We start from the raw sequence: 16,672 nt of genomic DNA, 5'->3' as shown, positions 1-16,672 counted from the left end.
CCCCTTGGGGGGCTTGGGCTGTCACTGGGGCTGCTCTGCTGCAGCTAAAGGCTGAATGCTGGAAAAGACAATGGGGAGTGATGCTCATGAGGGATCTCTGTTATCATGTGTGTGCACAGATGAGACCCAAGGTCCTCGCCAGGTTTGCCACAAAGTGGCTGTTCCATCTGTGGCAGAGATGGGTTCTGGCAGCTCAAAAGCACCAAAACTGGCAGCATTTCCCTGCTGATTGGGGTACCCACTCACCTGAGGGCTCCGAGGAAAAGAAAATCAGGAGTAAACCCCAGCCCTGGTGGCACCACAGCCTCAGCTGTGCATGGAAGGTGATGTTGCTGCCCACACCCCAGCCCCAAATCCTGATCTGCCAGGCTCTGCCCGCAGCTCTGAGTCACAGCTGCAGGGATCTGGATCCAGCACTGAGCACCTGGGCTGTCCCCACACCTCCCACCACATGCCAGCCCAGCCCTGCCTCCCTCAGCAGCGGGCTGGCACCAGTCCCAGCCAGGGTGTCACCTTCCCAGGGTGGCTGAGCTGAATCCCAGGGCCTGGAAATGCTGGGTTCAGCCCTCAGAGACACCAGCCCTGGGGAAAGGGCTGTGCCCTTCAGTACAAGGTGGGCAGGACCTAATCCAGCAGCAGCAAGCACAGCAGGAGCACATGCAGCCACCAACTCCTCTGCTCCCAGTTGCAATCTCTCCCAAGATTACAGCACTGGAGAATGCAGTGGGAATTAGTGCCTGAGAGCTTCAGAGCCTTCCCAGCTGGCACTTGGGGTGTCAGTCCCACTGATGGCAGTGGTTGATCTCACAACTCCCTTCAGCCCTGGGGAGGTGCTTTGCCCAGGGCAGAGCCTAATTTAGGCTCTGTGATCCTGGGAGGTGCATCCCATTAACATCAGGAGGGGTTTTTATGTTTTGCAGTAGAGCTGCACGTTATTTCCCCTGGCTGGTTTTTCAGCTGTGGCTCTTGGGGCTGAGATCAGTTCCCAACCCCATTTCACAGTGGCAGATCTGGAGCTGGACGAGCCTCACCGTGCTTTTATTTACTGGGTTAGATCAGCCAGCCCTGGGAACCCAACCCTGGTGGGTTATACCCAAGGAAGAGGGAGTAATGAATATTCTTAATTGTTTCCCCAGAGAGGAAGATCTCTGCTCTGTTGGTATCAGATTTGCTCCAAAGCCAAACAAAGTGGCTGCAGGATGGTTCGTGTTCAGGCAGCTGCTCCGCCGAGCCGAGCGTGCCGAGCTCGCTGCTGTGCTTGCTGGCGCGTGCCTCATTTCTTTTGAAAATCAGATGCTTTAGGGGAAACTTTCTTCTTCCAGCTCTGCATGCCCACATCTTGCATATGCAGGCGATCTGGCACATCCCTGCTCCGCATGCAGATAAAGGCACGGGCGGGAGCGGGGCTGGGAGAGCTGGAGCCCAGCACAAACCTTCCCCATGGCCACAAAGCCCAGGTCCCGGCCACTCTTCACTTCCCAGCGACAGAGGGGAGGTTTGCTCTCTGGTCATCTCTTCCTGGTTGAAGGCTGAGTGTCCAGGTGCTTTGTTGGGATCAGAATTACTCACCATGACTCACTAGGCCAAATGATTTTGGGGGGAGAAGTTCCCACCTGGAGGTGCTCAACGCCTTCATGTGGAAGTTCCTCTTTCCCAGTGTGGTTTTGGTGGTGCCAGAGGACCCCATGGGTGCTCTGCCCATGCCAGCTTCCTGCAGCTCTTGGCTCTGGGCACCACCTCTCCTGGTTTCCCTGTAAAATTGGGTGAAAAAGCTCTCCAAGGGTTCAAAGAGTTCACAGCCAGCGAGGCCATGCAGGAAGCCTGGGCGATGACACAAGTGCTGTGTGTTGCCTCTGTAAAAGCTGTGGAGGAAAAGAGGGAGGAGGGGTGCAAGGGAGCATCCCAGCAGGAGATGAGTCCATCAGACTCAAGCACCAAAACTGCTGTAAACTTCCCCATCATCAGTCCCCACGTGGTCCCAACACAAGTTCTGCAGTCTTTATGCTCCAGAAGATGCCCTGCCCCACCTTATCCCAGAGAAATGCAATTTAAACAGCTCAACAAGTAGAGGAAAAGCCTGATTTTCCAGCTGGGCTTCTCCTGGTATCTAAGACATGCTCTTTGCTATGCTCAGCATTGAGGCAGGGTGGACAAAAATGCATCCCATGGTTTAGCAGATGATTTCCCTTCCTAGCTTTGGGCTTTGTCCTTTCCAGAGCACCACATGCACCACACACATCCCTTTTGTTGGGCTTTTCCTTTCTGTTTTAGGCTGAAACCGGAATAATTTGAAGCAAAAGGACGTTCTTGCACTGGACACTGAGCCTGGTGTGTGGCTCAGCCCTGAACATGACCACTGAGAGTTTTACAGAGTTCCTGAACAAGCTCAAGGAAATCCATGAGAAAGAGGTCCAAGGTAGGGAGACAAAATTTTTCAAAAACTGGCCAAGATCCATTTCTTTGTAACACCACCTCGATCCGTTTGGTGTCAAATAACCTGAAGGGAGGAGGAGCCGGTGTGGATTAGGGAGATTTGGGGATTAGTGCTGAGCAAGCAGCACCCACGGGGATGGACTGGGACACGGGGTCACAGCCTGTCCCTCAGGAGAGAACACCCACTGTGGCACACTTGTACCTCCTGAGAGAAAAGTGACTTTTTGAATGGTGAGAAGGAGCAGAGAGAGGACATTCCTGCACTCCACTCTGCTGGAAAGCAAACCAGGGAGGTGCTCACTCCCTGCAGGAATCCCACTTGCTCTGAGCATTAACCACGGGGGATTTGCTCCTTTCCTGCCCCTGCTGTCGTGGTCTGGGATAAAGGTGAGCTGGGAGGTTTGCAGGGGTGACACACACACACCTGCTGGGCATCTGCTCCAAGCAGCCAGGATTGGAGTTATCTGGATGCTGAGGGATCAAAGGGAAAGCGGAAAGATGCAATAATCTACAGGACAGAAGCAGCAGGAGATGAAGCTCTGTTAAAGAAAACGTTTGAGTCAGGTTGGATAGCTTATTCCTCTAGGGAATAAATTATTTCTTAGGCCATACATTATTAAAATAAAACCCATTAGGTTAAGCAACCAATTGCCAAGTCCAATTGTTTTCCTATTAGAATAATTCCCAGTATCAATATTATGAACAAAACTTCAGCACTTTTGGATGATTCTGGCTTATGAATTCATTCTTCTCTTGTGTAATTGCAAGCTGTGTGAGACTTAGAGGAAACTGTTGAGCAATTTAAACCACATGTTTACATCTACTTTGCATAAAATGGATTTGACAGGATACAATGTCTGCAGATCCATCAAGGAAAGCTGTTCAGCTGTAAATATTCTCCAAGATGCTTTCCAACCCTGAAAGCTATAAAATAGTGCCCACCTGGGAAAGGCAGGCTGTAGTGAGAAATAAGTAGAAACAAAACTAAACCAGACTTTTTGGATCTGTGAAGGAAATGCAGGCTCATTAAATAGTGGGGATACAAAACGAGTTCACAATTTTGTACAACCTTCCCAGTTCCATTAAACTGTGATTGTGTTTAACACATACAATGTGTTATTCCTTATCGGAGATAAGGCTTGGGAATAGATGAGTTCTCTGCAAAGCCACGCACCTTCCTGAAATTCCATCAGTGCTGTTTGCTTCTGAGTGCTGGGGAATTGGCAATAAACCCCTCCTCTCTGTGTCTGTTCATTATTCCAGGGCTGCACAGCAAGGTGACGGAGCTGACGACAGAGAAGTGCCGGTGAGTGATGCTGGGGCACAGGGGGAGTTACACCACTGCAATTTCAGACTTCTCCAAAACTGCTGATTACAGAGCACCATTTGCCTTCCTGGCACAGCCAAATTCAAGCCTTTTGGCTCCAGCCAGGGCTTGGGGTGATCCCAGCCCAACTCCAGTTTGCCTTCCCACTGGCAGGTGATGCTTGTGCACCCAGTGCTTGCACCCTTGGAAAACACTAAGTGGGAGGAATTAAGCTGCTAACTCCAAGGAAGGTGTCACAGGGCAGCAACACATTTGTTTCCCCTCCTGCCACACAAGAAAAAGGGCACTGTGGATGAAGGCATGGGTTTTGGGGAGAGATCTAATAATCCTCTTTTCTTTGTTCTGTTCCTTCAACTAGTGATGCTCAGAGAATTGAAGAGCTGTTTGCTAAAAACCACCAACTAAGGGAACAACAGAAAGTCCTTAAAGAAAATGTAAAGGTGTTAGAAAACAGGTAGGATTTGTGTTCAAGTAGGGTGCTGCTGAGTGGCAGTGACTGCATGGTCCCAGGGGGAGAGTTTGGGATTTGCTGTCTTCCCAGGAGTGGGATGTAGCACATGAACCTCTCTTTTTCCTGTACTCAGCTGCTGGGAGAGCTGGAGGAGTCTGGGCTCTTGCACAGGAGCTTTCCTAGGCTGGTGGTGGTGGGCTGGACCTGGAGGGGTGCAAGGGCCAATGCTGGGCTGGGGGTGATTCCAGGTGATGGTCTGAGTGTCCACACCTCCCCATGGGGAGGACAGGAATTTATTTCTCCCATGGAAACCTTGTGGTAACAAGCTGTGGGGTTTCCTTCCTCCAGGCTGCGAGCTGGTCTGTGTGACAGATGCATGGTCACCCAGGAGCTGGCCAAAAAGAAGCAGAATGAGTATGAGACCTCTCATTTCCAGAGCCTGCAGCACATCTTCATCCTCTGTACGTACTGACACCCACTGTGAGCTTTGGCAGGCTGAGTCTTTGCTCTGTTAATCCCTCTCCCAGATATTTGCTTGTGGTGTGCAGGAATCTGGGAAGGGTTTGGGGATGGGGAGAAGGGAGGGATCAGGATTGTGGGTGGCAGTTCATGTCCCCCCTTCACACAAATCATCAGAGATGGGGGGTGCAGCCCTCCACACCTCCAGAAAAATGAGAGATTCCAGGCTGTGTCAGCTGCCTGGAAAAAGGATGCATTTGGCACAGCAGAAGCAACACTCTGGCAAAGACAGGAAAGTCACAGCAGCAGCTCAGCACGGGTAAATGAAATCAAACAACACGTGTGATGGATCCTCTCCTGAGCTTTGGCAGAGCTCCCAGCACCGCTGAGGCTCCGGGTGTTTTTCCCTGGGGATCTGACCAGCCCAGGGAGGGTCATGGGGGTAAGGGAGATAAGGCATTTAGGAGGGATGGAGAGGTGCCAAGAACCCTTGGTTTATCTCCCCTGCTATGCCACCGCTCCCTGAGTGCTGCTTTCGAGCAGGAGCAAGGCAGGGCACCATGCCTGGGAGCCCACCCGTGCTCTCCTCCCTGCAGCTCCCAGTGCTGGGTGCTCTCATCTCCCTCTGGCCTCTGTCTGATCCCCCTGAGACCCCCAGCCCTGCCCCTAACCCAGCACCCAGCATCACCATCACCTCTGTTCACTGTGCCCAACCCACCACTGCCTCTCTGGGCCGTGCTCTTCCCCTGAGCTGGGTGACCTGCAAGCAGACCCAGTCCTGATGGAACCTGAGAAAGCTGGTCCCTTTTATCCCCTAGCACCAGCTAGGGAAGGAAATTCAGCATCTCACCAAAACTCGGTGTCATTTCCTGCTCCTCCCCCGGGCACCCCAGCGAGCTGTGAGCAGTGTCCTTGCAGCACCTGAACTCACAGCACCACCTCTGTCCCTGCAGCAAACGAGACCAATCGCCTGAGGGAGGAGAATAAAACTCTCAAGGAAGAGCTGAAGAGGCTCCGGAGCCTGGAGTAAGCACTTTCCTGGTTTCATTATTTACAAGGAGTGTTGGCAACAAGCAGAGCTGGGCAGGGACATGTCCAGACTGTGACATCCTCAGGGGTATTTTAGCATCTAAGTCTTGTGGGTTCCTCTATATGTAAGACATGGAAAAATCCCTCAATCCCTCAAAATCCTTGTTGACCTTTGCTCACTCCCCTGTTCACCAGCATCCAACGATTCATGTTTGGGGAACAAAGATATTTAAGCCCTGGGCAGCTTGCATGGAATCCCACCCTGGGATCCCATGACTTTTCCATGGCACCAGCTCCTGTCCTGCATGCAGAGAGGGTCTGCAGGAAGCAGGTGGTTTTGGGGGAAGGAGAGTCACACACAAGGGATTGTGATGGGGCTAAAGAGGGAGAAGTGATCTGCACCAGCAGGTTCACAGCCCAGCAGAGCACTGTGCTGCAAGCCAAGTAACCTGCCAGGCTGGCCAATATATACAAATCAGCTCATTCCTCAAGGGTTTAAAGTCCAGAGGAATTAGCACTGAGGGATTAGTTTAGAAATGTGTTTTCTTTGGAGCACAGGAGCACCATCCACTTAAAGAGAAACTCTAGCTTTTACTCCCCAGTGCTTCCCAAGAGCTGAGTGGCTCCAGAGCTATAGGCTGGGCTGGCTTGCTGAGCATTGATTCTGCTCTGCTCTGCTCTGCTCTGTTCTCCCCTGAGATGCTGGATAGGAAGATTTCCAGCCAAACATCCTTGTCTCAGCATCAGAGTCCATCCAGGACTCCTTGTGTCACTGAGACCATGTTGATTTGGTGACAGGGGGCAGACACCACATCCCTGTGCTGAATCCACCCCTCCATCAGGCTGAAAGCCCAGCCAGGGACAGGTTCCCACAGAGCTTTTGCAATAGCCACAGCTGGGTCCTGCCTTACCCAACATCGTGGTTTCCTGCAATGTTACCCACAACCAAGTGGGGCAATCACACCTCAGGCTGTCATGCTGGCTCTGTCCAAGCCCCAGACTGCAGCTGGGCTGCTGATAAGCTGCAGTGGAAGGAGGTGAGTCTGAGGATCTGGAATATCCACATACACACATAAATATGTATATTTGTATATCAGGCTCAGAGCTCTCAGTACAGTGGCTCCAAACCCTTCCTTCTCCTGCCCTTTCTCATTCATTCATTCCCATCCTTCTCCTTCCAACAGGGACAGGACAAAGACCCCAGGAGTCTCCTCCAGAGAAAGCTGCTCCACACCAAGCTCCCCTTTGACTTTACTGTCCCCAGTGAGCAGGAGTGTCAGCACAGAGAAAGCAGAGCACAGGGAGGCAGAAGAAGCTCACCAGGATGTGCCAGACCTGGAGCTCAGTGAAGGTGGGTGCTGCTGGCTCCTGCCACTCTTGGGGATCTGGGGATGGGAAGAGTGACTGAGCCATGGTGCAAAGCTGCTCTGCAAAAGGGTCTGGAGAGCAAAGACCAAGCTGTTGGCAGCTTAGATGGGCATTGCCATGGGCAGAAAAGCTTATGGGGGGAAATCCAGATCAAAGGAGAAACACCCTGCTCTGCATTAGAGCAAAAGAGAGCTTGGGTGCCCTCACTGAAGACAATTCATGCAGAGACCATGTCATTCCCTTCCTGCCACCCACACATGCAGTGAAGGGCACGTTCAGTCAGGAGCTGGCTTGAGCCAGAAGGTATTTTTGACTCAAAATCCTCCCTGAGAGGTGGTTTGTACCAGCCAGTGGCATCCCTTGGAGGCTGCTCAGCTGCAGGGCAGGGCTGCAGCAGCTCTGTGGGACCATTATGGCAGCTGGTTGTGTCTTTTTTTTTGCAGAAAAGCCTCTAGAGAAGCTCCAGAGAAGCTCTCCAAGCAGCAGGACTTCCCCAGGCACTGTTCTCCAAGAAGTCAGCCTTGCAGAAATTGTGAGTGGTCAGAGGTAGCCTGATGCCCCCACTGCTGTGGTCATCTGAACCGGATCAAGACAAGCAGGATAGGAAAAGAGCAGGAGGCAATTGGAACAATTAGCCAGAGCTGGGTAGTTTGTCATTTTCAGAGGGCCTGGCATGCAGTGGTTGCAAGGACAAACACAGAGAGGGTGTCTCCAAGGGGTGCTGAGTGATGTGGTGACTCTGGGCACAGGGAGATGGGACTGCAGGACCCGGACCTTGTTCCTGGTCATGGGAGCTCAAACCCACTTACACACCCACACAGACTCTTCTGTTTTGGCACAGGTTTTGCTTACTCGACCTCCACAAAAAAACTTGAAAGAGCAGGTGAAAAGGGGCTTTGGTAAGGCTGCAGGCAGGCTGTGGGGATAATTAATAGGGATGGCAGGAAGGGCTGGTGACATCTCCAGGTGGGCAGGGGAAAGTCAAGTCAGAACATGTGGTGAGCCTTTCATGACAGCTGATGGAGACAACGATGTCCTGGCCCAGGTACTCCACCAGAAATACACCCACCAAACCAGTGTGTGCCAGGAGCTTGCATGAATAAAGTCTTGCATGAGTAAAAAGGCCTGACTACAGGACAAGGAATTTGCAGGGTCTTATCTTGGTTAAGCCACTGAATCATGACTTAAGAGGAGATGCAAAACTTCCTGTGCTACAAATTAGTGCAGCCAGAAAACAGAGAGTACATGAAGGGAAAACTTCCTGGAAAAATGAATAAAAATTTGATAGAGCTGTTGACCAGAACCATATCAAGCAGCACCCTCAGGAGCTGTTGTGTTGTTCTCACTGGTGAGGTGTCCCAGCTCAGCTGGGCTCCCTGGAGCCTGAGGCACACTGCAGAATGGCTCACCTGGCCTTTCTGTCCTCTGCCACAGGCATCCCAGAGGATTTCCAACCAGCTGCATGGAACCATTGCCCTGGTGAGACCTGGCTCCAAACCCTGCCTCCTGGAAAAGAGTCCTTCAGGGGCAGCAGTGTCCCCACCAGCGAGGAAGACTCCTGTCCCTCCAGAGCGTGAGCACAGCCCCAGCCTCGAGGCGTGAGTACCTGGGGGTCTGGTGGGGCTGATCCATTGCAGCTGTCCCTCAGTATTCACTGTGTCTGTCCACCCTCCTCTCCAAACTTCTCCCACAGCCTTGGGAGGGGGGCATATCCCAGTTTACAGCAGTAAAAGATGACTGGAATCCAGCTCAGCAAGATCAGGCTCTCGTTATTCCAGCTCCTCGGGCAGACCCACAAAGTGAGCAGGGTGCCCCCACATCCAGGCAGGGCTGTCCCAGGCAGGCAGCAATTCCTGCTCCTCCTTATCTATTCTAATGGGCCTTGCTGCAGGGCTCAGCACTTCCCAGGCTTGTCCTCCCCACTGATTTCAGGAGCACAGAGGGCTGAGCAAGGCCAGTGAGTTCAGCTGTACAGACAGCGAGTTTCCAGGAGTGTGAGGAGCTCTGCTGAGCATTCCTGGGAGCAGCTTGCACTCATGGAAGCTGCCAAATGACCAGCAGGAACTGGGTTTGCAGGGCAGGCTCCTGCACTGAACCAACCTTCCAGGATGGCTGTAAAAGTTTCCCATCGAGTGAGATTAGGGGAGGGTGGGCTGTTCTTCTGTCCTGGGGGTCTTCAGGTACTGAGAATGCCCAGGGGGTAATTAGGATGTTGCTGGCTGTAAAGCATTATTCAAAAAGTTACTTCTCAGCAGCAGTGCTGATGTGAGAGGTGACTGCATCCTCACCCTCACTCAAACCCCTGCCTTGAGCTGCCGTGGCCTAGGGAGAGGGGATTGCTGCTGGATGGTGGGATGGGAATGGCTTCCCACTGCTGACTGCCTGGTGCCCCGGGCCACCAGAACCCAAAGCCAAACACCATGTACTGGCCAAGAGCTGCAACAGGGCATGGAAAGAGCAGGAGAGACACACACATCCCTGCAGAGCTGGGAAAACTCTAATGCTAATGTGATTTTTATTTTTTTTTCCTAACGTGGTCTACCTATTTTTATTTTTTTTTTTTTTGCACGCTTTGTAAAGCTATTTAACAGCAAGCAAACTGGACTCCCCCAAGGTCGCTCCATCCTACGAAAATCTCAAGCTGAGCGCCCGGAGGGAGCAGCTGTGCCTCCTGCACAAGCACCTGTCCCTGCAGCAGCTGGGGCTGGGCAGCCCCTGCTCCCCGGCGGAGCGGGACAGCTTCCCCAGCCCCCTGCTCCGCACCAGAGCCCCCGAGGGCAGGACGCGCTCCCGGGACGGCTGGGAGGAGCACGCAGCGCTGCTGAAGCTCCCTGCCACCATGGTGTACGTGAGGGACCAGCACCTGGAGGAGAAGCTGCAGCTGCTGAAGCAGCGGGAGCGGCTGCAGCATCTCCTGCTGCAGCAGTGCCAGCCGGGCCAGCGGGCGGACGGCGACACCAAACCCCCGCCGGGCCAGCGCCCCCCGTCCCCGTGGCTGGGCATCGCGGCGGCGTGCAAGGAGGAGAGAATCTTCCTGGAGGATGCTGCGGATGGGAAGGGAGAGAAGGAGCTGTGGCTGGGCCGGGAGCGCTGCGAGCTGCGAGCGAAGGTGAAGGAGGCGAGGGACGATGATGCGGACGCGCCCCTGGACCTGTCGGAGCCCGGCCGCGGCAGGGACACGGAGTGGCACGGCCGGAGGGACAGCCCCGGGGACAGCCCGGCTGTGCCCGCAGCCCGAGGGGGACACAGGGCACAGCGGGACCACCTCCGCTGCCCCTACCACTGGCCCGGTGCCACCCGGCCACCGCCTGGTGCTGCCAAGGAGGAGGAGGAGGAGGAGGAGGAGGAGGAGGATGATGCAGCTGTGGTGAGTGCAGCTCTTGCTGGCATCGGCTGCAGCTCCTTCCCCACCGCAGGGTGTCCAGCACTGCTGCTGGGACCGTTGTGACCAGCATTAATGTCCTGTGGGAGGATGGGTTTGGTATGTGGGATGCCAGTTTGCTCAGTCCTGGCTCTCATTCCCCATCTCCCCTCCAGTACCCACAGCGGTTCCATCCATGCCCAAGGGCAGGCAGTGCCTGTGCCCCCTCCCACAGGCTGCTGGGCTCCCAGCAAGCACACCACAGTACACAGGAGCATCTCGGTGATGCTTGTCCCCGTGGGTGTCACAGTCACCAGGTAAGGGCTGGGGACAATCCTGTCCTGCCTGGTGACAGCAGCGTTTGTGCTCCCTGTTTGTATCCCTGTCTCACAGCTCACGCTTTCACGGGCATATCTGGCAAACAGCTCCACACCCAGCGACCCAGAGGCTCTTCCTGAGGCTGGGATCAGACGGGATGTCAGTGCACAGAAGGAAGAAGCAGGTAAGAAGCCCCAGGCATTTGACATTTGAGAAGGCAAGAGTGAAAGGTGCCTTTTGGTGAAGGCATTTCCCAGCCCAGAGCTCTCTGCTGGGCTCTGCACACTCACGTTCCAGTGTTCCTGCCTCCCAACTCTTCTGAGCCTTTGGGGGAACTTCATGTTTCACATTTCTGTCCTTGAAAACTCAATTTTCTACCCTAGATATGTCCAAAATTCAGGCTCAGCATATATGGGGGGAAAGTAATCCCAGCTCTTCTGGAGAAAAGCCCAGTGTGTCTGTCCAGCACAAACAGGAGCCACCTGTGGGGTGTCCCTGCACACTCAGCAGAGCACCCTGCACTCCACAACGAGAGCATGGAATTCTCCAGGAGCTAAGGAGTCAGTGTACCTCCAAACACTTGGGAAAACTCACTCCACAATGGGCAGCAACAAGACAATATTTGCTGCTCCATCATTTCCCACTCCTCTCAGGGAAGAAGCAGCTCAGACTGTCCCAGCAGAGATGGGATGCAAGAGATTTGCAGGATTAGCACTGCAGAACCATCCCTGTCTGTGCCCTTGCTCCAAAGTGTGTCCTGTGATGACACAGACACAGGGGTGAGCACAGAGCCAGGGATGCTGGTACCTGCAGCAGGTAGATCAGGATGGTTTCCTTCCTTCACAAGAGCTCTTCCAAGGCTTTCTCCCTGCCTGACCCCCATGAAACACAGATGCCAGGTTTGTCCAGGCAGGTGGGAGGCAGCAGCCATGGGGATCAGAGTGGGAAGCACGTCTGCTGGGAGCTGCTCAGTACCAGCCTTACTGGCTTGGCCAGAAAGTTGAGCTCGCCTGGATTAGTTGGTCTGGGCGTGTCGGAGTGGTTTGGGAACACTCTCCGGAGCAGGATTTTTCACGGTGGAAAAAAAAAAAAAAAAAAAAAAAGGAGTCCTCTGTGATTTACATGCTAAGGAGATATCATCATGGCAGAAGAATTTTAGCTGATTACATTCTGGGTGTGGGAATACAGGACTTTCTTCAGTTCTCACCTTAAGGTTGACACAAAGCCCGGGAAACAATACACAAATACTTCTGCACCTCCTAGTGAACCTTAACCTGCAGAAGGATAAGGTGAGGATGGGATCAGGCTACAGGGAATCCAGGAGTGCCTGGAAGGAGCATCACCTGCTCTCCCACCTCTGCAGGGGCAGCAAGAGGGGAATGCCCTGCTGGGCTCCATCCTGGCTAGACTGGGTGTGATGAGCAACAAGTTTTGAGTTTCTGGGGTGCCCCTGCCCCTCAGAAGAGAGCACAGCCCTTTCTGACCACCATGGCCAGCTGAGGTGTGATACTGTGTGTGCAGACAGGGTGATGCCACCACCAGCAAGGCTTGGCCCCCAACCCATGGAGATTCAGTGTGTGCAGAGCTCTGGTGTGTGCAGGCACATGTCTGGGGCTGTGTAATCCCAGAGTCTGTGTGCAGTGAAATATTTCTGCTGGGAAGGGAAGTATTTCCCCTGCCTTTCCTTCCTCTGCTCCTCAGCACACATTCCCTGCCAAGAGCCACTGACTGAGCCTGCAGCAAACATGGGATTGTCCCTTTTGGTCTCTTCACCCCAACATGCTTCTCCTCACCTGGGACTCAAACAGGAAGGTGCAGTCTGGGGCTTAAACACCCCCCAGTTTCCCACCTGTACATAGCCACAAATGTTTGGACAGCTCTTGTGACCTTGGTGTAGCAAAGTCCTGTGGATACAGCTTTCCTGGGAGCTGGTTTCCCAATAGAGTTCTGTTGGTTCACTCCTAAACATTCATTGCAGGCCACATAGCTCGCAGTGCCTCTGCTTCACAACACATTCTATTGCTGAAGCTGCTTTCTGCCCCAGTGGCTCTGTGAGCCTGGGCCAATGGCTCTGCACCTGCTCATGAGCTTGTCAAGCCTCCCACCAGCCTAAAAGCCCTTTTTGTGTTTCTTTAGATGACAATGATGCCGAGTCTGGGAAGCAAGAATCCGATGAGCCAGACACGACAGACAGTGAGGTAGGTTGGTTTGTTTGTTTGTTTGTTTGTTTGTTTGTTTGTTTGTTTGTTTGTTTGTTTGTTCTCCTCAGCCATCAGCTTAGGCTGCCAGGTCCCAGAGGCACCAGACAGGCTGTCCCAGCCCAAGCTCCCTCCAGAAGGTGATGGCTCCTCCTGCACCAGGTGCCAAACCTCATTGCCACCCTCTTGCACAACTTGCTGCTCAGGGATAGAAGGGCCACTCTTTCCAGACAGTCAAGAGTGTTTATGAACAATGGTGTTTGTCATCACTCCATAGAATAGTCACAAAGGTCCCTGGCAATGCCACCAGCTCCCTGGGAAAGCCAGGGTAGTTTCTAGAATGACTGCTCTTCTTGTTGGTGTAGGAGAAGTATGAAGATGAGATGCTGCAAGAAGCTGAGGCTGACGGGAAATACTTTTGCACCAAAGACAAAGTTCATGTTCAGCAGAGGAAGAGAAAAAGAGGACAGGATCCCTGGATTAAAGGTAGGGAGGAGAAGTTCCTTGGGGCATCAGCTCAGGGCTACAACTTCTGCTGTTTCTAGAGAGATTCCTGTGAGAAATGCCCAAGGACAGGGGAGAGGAGGATTCTCCTCCGTGCCCCTCTAAACTAATATCTCCAGCCAGAGGAGCCCCTGCTAATGGTTAGCCAGGACAGCCTGGGCAGGGTGACCAGGAGAGCACTTAAAGCACCTAAGCTAACAGAGCTTGGTCCCTTGTGTTTGCTTATCTGGGCAGGGAGGCGGTGCCTGGGGAAGGCCAAATTCCCAGGGGTGAGTTATTGACATTCAGAGAAAGCTTTCTGCCAGTTCTGTTGATCTTCCAGTGTGCCTGTGGAGGTTTCCCTGCTGACAGAGGAATGTGTTGTACCCATGTTTCCTACAGGTGAATAAGCAGAAAACTGCTCCTGATAAGGGCAGGATAAGACAGTTTGTCTGTCAGGCTTTAAAAAATGCTCTGTCAGAAAAACCCTGCTCTGTACTGGTGCTATAACCAGGGAAGTGTTGGCCCAACCATAAATGTAGAGAGGGCTGTTGCTTAAGCTTGAAGGGAGCTTGTTTAACAGCCCAGGGGACACCACCACAGCTGGGTGACAGGAGGATTTGATGTACAAAAGCAGCCACTTGGAGCAGTGGAAGGAAGCTGTCCTGTGCAGTCAGGGCAGACACATCCAACCCTGCAGGACTGGATGGGCATGTCCCAAGTGAGGCGTGGGTGCAGCTGTGACAGGAATGGGGTGATGGAGGGCACAGCACCTCTCTCAGCTTGTGGTGTGGGCCATGAACCACACTGGGTGGGGAAGAAATCCATCAGAATGCATCTTGCTGGTCTGGGTACCCTCTCAGGGATGCCTCTGCATCAGGTTAGTCCTCTGCCTATTTCTGCTTCACATGTTGTTTTGTGTCCAGGATCACAACAGCCTCCCCTGGATACCCACACATCTCACATGTGAAGATTTCTCTGCATCTTTCCTTTGCTGAGCTTTGCTTCCTCCTGCGCTGTCCCTATTTCGGGATGAGGCCATGCTGACTCCAGAAGTGTAAATCCATTTCTCTGTGGTTAACTCCTGCTGTCATCTGGCTGTTTACAGGATCTAAGAAGTCAATGAGAGGAAAAAAGAAAATCAAAGTGGAGCAATGCCCAGTGGGGATCACAAAGGAACTGGAGAATTGCTCTGATTCCCACAATGATCCCTCCAAGGAGAGTTAACAGCAGGGCAGGATGGAGCAACTGCAGACCAAAGGAGAGGGCTCAGAGACCTCAGAATCCCACCCATGCTTGGAGAGTGAATCCCCCTGTCACGTTGGGCTAGGCAGTGGGGAATTCATAAGGACTCATTTAGGAGCACAGCACCCTGAAACTCCTCACACAGTGCCACAGGAGAGGCCAGGCAAGGATGAGCCATGCAGGTGACACCTGGAGCAGCCAGGTCACCGCTGCTGGAGCCCCACAGTCAGTGACCCCAGCCCTGTGCCAGGGCAGACCCTCAGACTGGAGCCAGGAAGAGGAGATGTCTCTTTGTAACCCTCACCTGCATCAGAACCACGTTCTTCCCTGGGATTTCAGGTTTGGAGAACGGACTACCAGACCCCTCTCCTCATGAAGGATGTCCCAGTGCCTGGCTGAGGGGTGATGACCAAACCAAACACTGCAGAGCCCCACGCACAAACTGCTTCCATTAAATCCCTCCCCAGGTTTCATACACGCGTGGATCTTGTCTGACCTGGGGAAAATCCACGATTTTCTAGCTCAGTGAGGAGCTGGTACATGACAGGTGGGATGTGTCCCTGGAGAGGGAAGGGAGAAGAGCCTGGGAAGGGAGGGTTTGGGTGCTCCCTCTCCCCAGCGTGTCCTGCATGGCCTGGAAAAGGTCAGTGTGTGAGACCCAGCTGTAGCTCTCAGCAGAGCACCAGCTCAGCAGCTCACACCGACCTTGCAGGATTGCTAGGAGCTGTTTTTCACGTGGATAAACTGTTCTTAGCAATTTTTTTCTGATGGGATGAGATGGGAAGGGCTGCAGTGATCATCCGTGCTCATAACATCGATCCAGGAGCCAGGCTGGGCTGTTCCTGGCACACAGGGACTAAACAGAGACCAGCAGAAAAGTGCCAGAGCCAATTCCTGCTTTGGTGTATTCCCGCTGCATTTACCTGCCGTTATTTCTATTTAAACGTGAGTTTTTGCCTTTTCACAAGAGTGAAGGCAAAGCACAGCCAGCCAAGAGCAGCATCCTTTGCTCGTAGCACCGCAACCCTAAAATCCCATTCAGAGAGCTCGGGCTGCGGGGGAGCCGGGGCGGGAGGGTCCAGCACTGCCCGGGGCAGCCCCGCATGCACCAGGGCGAGCGGGAGCGCTGCGGGACCGGACCGGGACCGGGACCGAGAGCGGTGCGGGAGCAGGAGCGGTGCGGGCAGTGCGGACTGTGCGGAGTCGGGAGAGCTGCGGGAACGGTGCGGGACAGGGACCGGGACCGGGGGCAGTGCAGGATGGGGAGCTGGACCGGTGCGGAACCGGGAACAGGAGCGGTGCGGGCGGTGCGGGCGGTGCGGGACCGGGACCTGGAGCGGTGCGGGCAGTGCGGGACCGAGACCTGGAGCGGTGCGGGACCGGGAGCGGTGCTGTCGGTGCGGGACCAGGACCGGGAGCGGTGCGGTGCGGAACCGGGAGTGGTGCGGGTAGTGCGGAACCGGGACAGGGAGCGATGCGGACAGCGCAGAACCAGGACCAGGACCAGGACCGGGACCGGGAGCGATACCGGCCGTGCAGAACCAGCACCGGGAGCGGTGCGGGCAGTGCAGAACCGGGACCGGGAGCGATGCGGGCAGTGCAGAACCAGCACCGGGACCGGGAGCGGTGCGGGCAGTGCAGAACCAGCACCGGGACCGGGAGCGGTGCGGTCGGTGCGGTACCGATACCGGCCGTGCCGCGGGCGGGCAGTGCCGCCTGCTGGGCAGAGCCGGGCCGGGGCCGCTGCCCGAGCTCTATGATCAGGTTCAGCCTCCCCAGGTGAGCCTCTGGTGGCTTTGGAGCTACGGGAAACACCCGGCACTCCAGCAGCGGGGATGGAGGAGCGGGAGTCCCGCGGGGCTGCTGCTGCTGTCACCGCATTTCACAGCAGCGAAACTTTCCCAGGCTGAAAAAATTATCCATGTCTTCACGGTTTGGAGGAGCTCGTCGGATGATGAGGAAGGGTCTGGAGCACGGATGTGCTGAGGGAACTGGGGGAG

At 54.2% G+C, this 16,672-nt stretch overlaps 1 protein-coding gene across 1 annotated transcript; it reads left to right on the top strand.

Annotated features, from left to right (window-relative positions):
* Window positions 1-2,349: 2,349 nt before the first annotated feature.
* Window positions 2,350-15,123, top strand: RBBP8NL (RBBP8 N-terminal like). The gene is made up of 13 exons (XM_033075110.1): window positions 2,350-2,416; window positions 3,697-3,739; window positions 4,119-4,214; window positions 4,560-4,672; window positions 5,624-5,696; window positions 6,884-7,050; window positions 7,511-7,599; window positions 8,502-8,665; window positions 9,648-10,434; window positions 10,822-10,930; window positions 12,883-12,944; window positions 13,310-13,430; window positions 14,536-15,123. The coding sequence occupies exons 1-13, from the start codon at window positions 2,350-2,352 to the stop codon at window positions 14,652-14,654; spliced, it is 2,010 nt and encodes a 669-aa protein (XP_032931001.1). The 3' UTR covers window positions 14,655-15,123.
* Window positions 15,124-16,672: the final 1,549 nt, after the last annotated feature.

Source organism: Catharus ustulatus, chromosome 17 (assembly GCF_009819885.2).
Source record: "Catharus ustulatus isolate bCatUst1 chromosome 17, bCatUst1.pri.v2, whole genome shotgun sequence".
Lineage (NCBI taxonomy): Eukaryota > Metazoa > Chordata > Aves > Passeriformes > Turdidae > Catharus > Catharus ustulatus.
Note: the sequence above shows the minus strand (reverse complement) of the source record. Positions and strands in the feature narration are given on the sequence as shown.

Coding starts and splice junctions, on each gene's coding strand:
- RBBP8NL (XM_033075110.1), top strand. CDS start 2,350: ATGACCACTGAGAGTTTTACAGAGTTCCTGAACAAGCTCAAGGAAATC. Junction 3,740..4,118: donor CTGACGACAGAGAAGTGCCG/GTGAGTGATGCT, acceptor TCCTTCAACTAG/TGATGCTCAGAGAATTGAAG. Junction 12,945..13,309: donor CAGACACGACAGACAGTGAG/GTAGGTTGGTTT, acceptor TTGTTGGTGTAG/GAGAAGTATGAAGATGAGAT.